At 49.0% G+C, this 6,981-nt stretch overlaps 1 protein-coding gene across 1 annotated transcript in view; it reads left to right on the forward strand.

Moving 5' to 3' along the window:
* The window catches only part of SCPEP1 (serine carboxypeptidase 1), a 31,296-nt gene extending 24,700 nt beyond the window's left edge, over positions 1-6,596 (forward strand). The window contains exons 12-13 of the mRNA XM_066364638.1: positions 1,760-1,923; positions 5,790-6,596. Coding sequence (XP_066220735.1) covers positions 1,760-1,923; positions 5,790-5,852 — 227 coding nt within the window. The 3' untranslated portion in view covers positions 5,853-6,596. The remainder of the gene's footprint in view (positions 1-1,759; positions 1,924-5,789) is intronic.
* Positions 6,597-6,981: the final 385 nt, after the last annotated feature.

Consider the following 6,981-nt stretch of genomic DNA (forward strand, 5'->3'; position numbering starts at 1 on the left):
AGCCACCTCAGTGTTGGGGCTGGTGACACTGGATTACTAGGAAGAAGGCCATTTTCTGTTATATCCATCCACCCCTGACCTTGACTCTTGCAAACAAGGGTGGCGCTCCCTGCGGCTGTGACCTCTCAGAGAACCATAGGTCTGTCCAGCTTTTGGGGCCTTTGAGTATAATTAAAGATAAGAACACCACCTACCCCCACCACAAACATAAAAAGAAGACATTTTTCAGACCATTGGATAGATGGACATTTAATTGAGGGAAAACCTTGCAAGGTGAATTCAGACTAAACCCCAACGGCGCTGAAAACCTTAGGACCCAGGGGAAAAGGGTCTTTGCAGAATCCCTGTCGCATGGCTGTCACCACATGCCCGCTTCTGGGTTCAGGAGGGCCAAGTGGAAGGACAGAGGCAGGTTCTCAGAACCAGCAGGCAGTCGAGGCATGTGGTCTGGTGGGTGTGATGTGTTAATTAATGTCAGCAGGGTTGAATATTTTTGTGACTTGTAAGCCAAGGGCACTAAGGATGACATGAAAAGGTTCTGCATTTCTTCCATAAACCGCTGGGGTAATGCACACATTCATCTCCTAACCCGGAGATTTCCCTGTCCTCCTGACAGCCCGGTCACCTCCAGAGGCCCCTGATTTCCTTCCTACGGAGCATACAGCAGGAGGAGAGTTAAAGGCAAAAACTGGTTGGGCTTCACAGCTCTTAGGTTTGTCTCTGTCAGCCTGGGTATCATTGGGAGCCAGCTAAAAATGCAGAAGCTCAGGCCCCACCCAGACCTACTGAATCAGAATTGACATTGTTGCAAGGATAAGTATTTTTTTTTTCTCTTTAAAAAAAAAAAAAGTTATTAAATTTACTGGGATGCCATTGCTTAATAAGTTTATATAGATTTCAAACATATAATTCTGTAATACATCATCTGTATATTGTATTGTATTTTCACCGCCCAAAGTCATGTCTCCTTCCATCTATATATATATATATATATATATTTTTTTTTTTTACTCTCTTAATCCTTTCTACCTCTCTCCACCCTCTATTCCTTCTGGTAACCACCATTCTGTTGTTTGAGGTTTTTTATTTGTTTTTCTTGTTTGTTTATTTGTTGCTTTCAGTTTCTTATCCACATATGAGTGAAATCATATGGTTCTGGACTTTTCCCATCTGACTTATTTCACACAGCCTGATATTGTCAGATTCATCCCTGTTGTCACAAACGGCAGTGGTTTTTTTTTTTTTTTATGGCTGAGTAGTATTCCGTTGTGTATATGCACCACATCTTCTTTATCCAGTCACCTATCAAAGGACACTTCTGTTGTTTCCACGTCTTGGACACCACGAATACTGCTGCAGTGAACATAGGATGTGCACGTCTCTTTACAAATAAATGTTTTCAAATCCTGGGAGGTAGAGACCCAGAAGAGGGATTGCTGGGTCCTATGGTAGCTCTGTTCTTAATTTTTGAAGGGACCTCCAGACTGTCTTCCTTAGGGGCTGTACCAGTTTATATTCCCACCAGCCGTGAGTGAGGGTTCCTCTGGCTCCACAACCCCTTCACGTGTTTTTACTTGTCCCGTTGATAACAACCATTCTGACAGGTGTGAGGTGATAGCTCACTGTGGTTTTGCCTTTCACACGGGTGAGTTTTATGCACATTACTATACTTTGGGGAAAGCCAAGTTATAGGACATAAATTTCTTTTCCTCCTCTCCCCAGCAGTTAACCCCAGGTCCTTCTTTGTGCCCCTCACCAGGTCAGGAGGCCTGGGTGCGGCAGCTGAAGTGGTCGGAACTGTCCAAATTCAATCAGCTCAAGTGGAGGCCCCTGTACAGCGACCCTAAATCTTCTGAAACATCTGCTTTTGTCAAGAGCCACAAGAACCTGGCTTTCTACTGGATCCTCAGAGCGGGACACATGGTGAGACAGTCTGCTTTTGTTCCAGACCCTCACTCGTCCTGAGTGGGAAGCCACAGGTAGTTGGTCGTGCGTGGGTGCACGGCCCGCGTTGGTCTCACCGGAGCACTTGGGGCTTGGGAGTGTCTCGAGATCTCCTAACAAAATTCTGCCGTTGGCGCCTCATTCCTTTGAGTCTAGAAATTATTGCAAAGAGTAAGTCCTCCTGAGGGAGTTCGCTGGGCTCTCTGACCTTTTTACTCTCCAGGTTGAATGAATATAATGCTACTTTGCTCCTAATGGTTTGTTCTGAATAAACCAAATTGTCTCAGGGGAAGAAGGGAGACACCTTCCTTCCTTGACATTTTCAGGAAGCGAAACCAAAGCTCAGTGCTCCGGACAGCTGGGTGCCGGACAGCTGAGTCCCGGGTGCAGGACGGCTGAGTCCCCTAGTCCCGGGTGCGGGAGAGCCGAGTCCCAGGTGCGGGAAAACCGAGTCCCGGGTGTGGGAAAGCCGAGTCCCCGGTGAGGGAAAGCCGAGTCCCCGGTGAGGGAAAGCTGAGTTCCCAGTGGGTGAGGGAAGGCTGAGTCCCGGGTGCAGGAGAGCCGAGTCTCCGAGTCCTGGGTGCAGGAAAGCCAAGTCCCCAGTGCGGGAAAGCCAAGTCCCTGGTGCGGGACGGCTGAGTCCCAGGGGGTGCGGGAGGCCGAGTCCCGGGGGGTGCGGGAGGCCGAGTCCCGGGGGGTGCGGGAGGCCGAGTCCCGGGGGGTGCGGGAGGCCGAGTCCCGGGGGGTGCGGCACAGCTGAGTCCCCGCTGCAGAAAAGCTGGTGCACGGTGGGGAGTGTCTTCGAGCAGGGGGCTCTGGGGGCCCCCGGGTTTCCGTTAGGAGGAGGCTTTGCCTGCAAGCACAGGCAGGGAGGCTGGCAGACTCCCGCATTTGCAAGGCGAGCGCACTGTTTTCCTCAGGCTGTATGTTGACTGAGGGGGTTTCTGTGGGCGGAAGGAGGTGATGGAGAGCTGAGTCCACTACACACAGGCACCCGCACACCCGCCAAGAGGCCGGGGGAGGAACCCCGGAGGTCAGGAGGGCCCGGGTGCTTCCGTCACGGTTATGCTCTGGTCTGGGCATGTAAACACAGGGTCTCTCTTCTCCGCAGGACTGTGGCTTCCTGTCCAGTATTAGTTGAGAGGGACAGTAAGGTGTCGTCCGGCCTTTCCTGCCCCCTTGGCTCCATTGCGCTCAGGACACAATCTCTATAGAAAATCTTTCGAGTCCACCGATAAGTGAAAGCATATGCTATTTGCAGAGACGACATACTCTGAACCTCTCTGACCCTCGGTTTCCTTTTAAGAACTTTCCAGATCCTGAAAGTTTCCTTTATTGATTGAACAAGCGTTTGAGTGTCTTGTGACTGCTAGACACTGTGCCAGGTATTGGGCTACGTGGAGGGTGCCCCGTCTCTGTCCTCAAGGGCATGAGGCTCAGGCAGAGGCCCTAACGACACGGGGTGAGAAATGCTAAGACAGGGGCTGGCCCAGGGCAGAGGGCCCGGCCCAGGCTTGGGGTCCCCAAAGACGGAGCCCCACCTAATGGGCAAGAGCTAGCCAGGTACAGGGCAGAATGCAGGAGCGAGGAGTGCAGCCAAGGCCTCGGGAGGGACACTGGGCAGAGACGAGAGTGGGAAGGGAGGCTTCACACCATGAGAAGGACCCCCAGGCGAGAGGCGGGTTTAACGGCGGGCGCACCGGGCACGCGCACCAGCCCTGACTTCTGAAGGGCCTCGCAAAACCCCAACTTTATACTTTTTTCTAATGACACCATGTTTGGTTTCATATGTGCAATTTCAACATTAATAGTACTTAATACTTTTTATTTATTTAAAAATATGTTTAACATGTATTTTTATTTTCCCCCGTCTCTCTCTTTTTCTTAAGGGGCCCAATACTTTCTTCTGCGCCCCGGGGCCTCAACCGACCTTAATCTGCCTCTGCCCCAGACCTTTCTTGATAGCAATGGGATGCCATTGAAATGTTTTAAGCAAAGACGTAAAATTACTAGGTTTGTCTATAAAAGAGTATGCCAGCAGCAGAAGGCATGGGACAAGACTGGGGTAGAGCACCAATCTCGGAGGCTTGTACAAATCCAGAAGGGAGGGAGGTAGAGGCCTTAAGGCAGAGAGGGCAGGACTTGGTAGCTGCCCACAGAACAGCTCAGAAGGCAACCGAATGTATAAAGCGCGTGTATGTGTGAATCTGGAGTCAAATGTTTGTCCTTGCAGACGGAGACTGGGGAGTCAAGTACGGAGAAGGCAGGGGGCCGAGCCCTGGGGACACCAGTATTCAGGAGATAGGAGGCAGAAGAAGGACCCACAAAGGAGACTTGAGAAAGAAGCAGCCAGGAACTAGGAGGGAGACCCAGGACGGGTGGCATCCCCCGAGCAGAGAGGAGCCGCTGGTGTCGGCGGCCGTCATGGCAAACATTGTTAGTGAACGGCAGGCTCTGAAGCCCGCACGGCAAGGCTGGTTGGAGTGAACGAATGAGCAATGAGGGAGAGAAGACGACTCCCTTAGGAAACAGGAAGGAAGAAACGATCTGAAGAGAGAATGAACAAGACGACTCCCTTAGGAAACAGGAAGGAAGAAACGATCTGAAGAGAGAATGAACAAGGCTGCAGGACAGGGTTCAAAGCGCATTTAGTTCATGGCTCTCACTATCTCAGTACCTTCAGGGGCGAGAACACACTGTGTCTTAGAGCACAGAGCTATTACGAGAGGGGTCCCTGCGGAGGCAGGTGGGAGGGGAGAGAGGGGGGAGCCAACCACAGGCTGGCGCCGAGTTGGAGTTCAGACCCATTTCCTCTTGGTTTGTCACAGAAAGAACAAGAGATCAGTTGGGGGCAGCCTTAAAATAGCTCTTCAAGGCTGCTATTAAATCATAACCCCAACCACTTCCCCTTCAGTACACTAAATGTCATTTTGGTAAGCCCCACCATGCCTGTGTGGCCTGGCTTGGCAGGAGAATCCGGGACAGTGATATGCCACAGAGAACCCGGATCCGTGGAGTTTCAGACCTCGGAGACATTTACTCTCTGCCCCAGTCTTTGTAGAGGAGAAACTGAGGCCTCTGCCCCTCCCCCCTTTGGCGTGTGGGAAGGAGATTTATTTTTTTAAAACAGGAATGATTAGGCCTGACCTGTGGTGGCACAGTGGATAAAGCGTCGACCTGGAAATGCTGAGGTCGCCGTTCGAAACCCTGGGCTTGCCTGGTCAAGGCACATATGGGAGTTGATGCTTTCAGCTCCTCCCCCCTGTCTCTCTCTTCTCTCTCTCTCTCTCTCTCTCCCTCTCTCCTCTCTAAAATGAATAAATAAAATAAAAAATAAATAAAAAAACACACAAAAAACAAGAATTATTAATAAAACTCTAAGGGAGAAACAAAACAGAGCTGAATACAGTATAAAAATGGGGGTGCCACCCACACAGAGGGTCTTACTTGCTTGTTTGTATCTGTTTATGGTTTTGCTGTTAGCTTCCCTCTTGGGCCGTTTTTCTACTCTGGTCCCAGCCTGGGGGGCTTCCTATGCAGAGAATCCTATAAAATGTTTAGAATCTCCTCTCTTCCTTGAATAGTCTGGTGCCTAGTACCATAAGCACAGCCCCTGTGAACCAATCAGCGGGTCAGCCCCACACGGAGAAAGCGCTGTCCTCTACGCAGACTTCACGCCCCTGCCAGCCAACACCATTGCGGCCCAGAAGAGCCTCTGTCGGGGATGCCCGGGTTGCTGTCACAGAGAGGGTGCTCTTACTGGGAACCGGGTCTCAGATGTCACCCCTGAGCACCAGCCCCAGGAACAGACCCGGAGCACTAACTCGGATACTGTTTGGTTCTAGGTTCCTTCCGACCAAGGGGACATGGCTCTGAAGATGATGAAGCTGGTGACCGGGCAGGAATAGGACGGCCTGGGCTGGAGGGGCACCACTCGGCCTTGGGGCACGAGAGCTGGAGCGAGCGCCCCAAAGCTGTAGGATGCTCCGTTCTTCCCCTCGCATCGGACCTGGGCTGTGAATCGTGAAGGTTCCTGTCGGTTCCCGCAGAGGACGAACTCACTCCCTCTGTGGTGACTTAGAAATCATTTCTGCTCCTGAAAAAAACTGAAGATATTTTTAAATGGATTTCTTTTAATCAAAATGAAGGCATTGAACTACATTAACTTTTTCTTATTATGAAAGCAAATTATGTGATTTATATTTAAAAAGTGGGAGCGGAAGGGAGGGACCCTGGCAGAGTAGATCAGTTGGTTAGAGCATCATCCCAATACACCAAGGTTGCAGGTTCGATCCCTAGTCAGAGCACATGCAAGAATCAACCAATGAATGCATAAAATAAGTAAAATTACAGATCACTGTTTCTCTAGTGTGTGTCTCTCTCTCTCTCTCTCTAAAGTCAATAAGTAAAAAAAAATTTTTATTGAGGAGGGGACTACAAAGAACAAAATAAAACACACACATATGCCCTCCCCTGGGATATGCACTCTACCACTCTAGTGAATATCCTTGGCAGTATTTTTTTTTTCTATACATGTGTATTTTTTTTTTTTTGAAAAAATTGAGTCATTATTTTACTGTCTACTTTGTTCATACATCAGAATGTCATAAACACCTTTTCATGTCAATAAATGTTCTGTAACATTTTTAATGGCTGCCGAGAATTCCATTTTGCTGATGTACCATTGTTGATGTACTAAATGTCCAATTGTTTCCTATAAGCAATTTTTAGTTTCTTGCTATTCTACACGGTGCTCTGGTGATTCACCCTGACAGTTTTATTTTTATGCATATCCTTATTATTTTCTTACAATAATTAAATTCCTAAAAGCGTAATTGTTTCATCAAACAATTCCAGTGTCTCTTTAACATTAAAATGAAGAATTTTTATTTGTGGCTTAAGGTCTGCGCGAGGGATCTGATAGCTTCTCTGATGCCCTGAAAAGATCACTACCTCCTGTAGTTGTGAGACTGGGATTCTGAAAAGCAGAGTTTTCAGAACTCAGGGAAGGAGTTAATATTCAATAGCAAGTTACAC

This window comes from Saccopteryx leptura, chromosome 2, assembly GCF_036850995.1.
Source record: "Saccopteryx leptura isolate mSacLep1 chromosome 2, mSacLep1_pri_phased_curated, whole genome shotgun sequence".
NCBI lineage: Eukaryota > Metazoa > Chordata > Mammalia > Chiroptera > Emballonuridae > Saccopteryx > Saccopteryx leptura.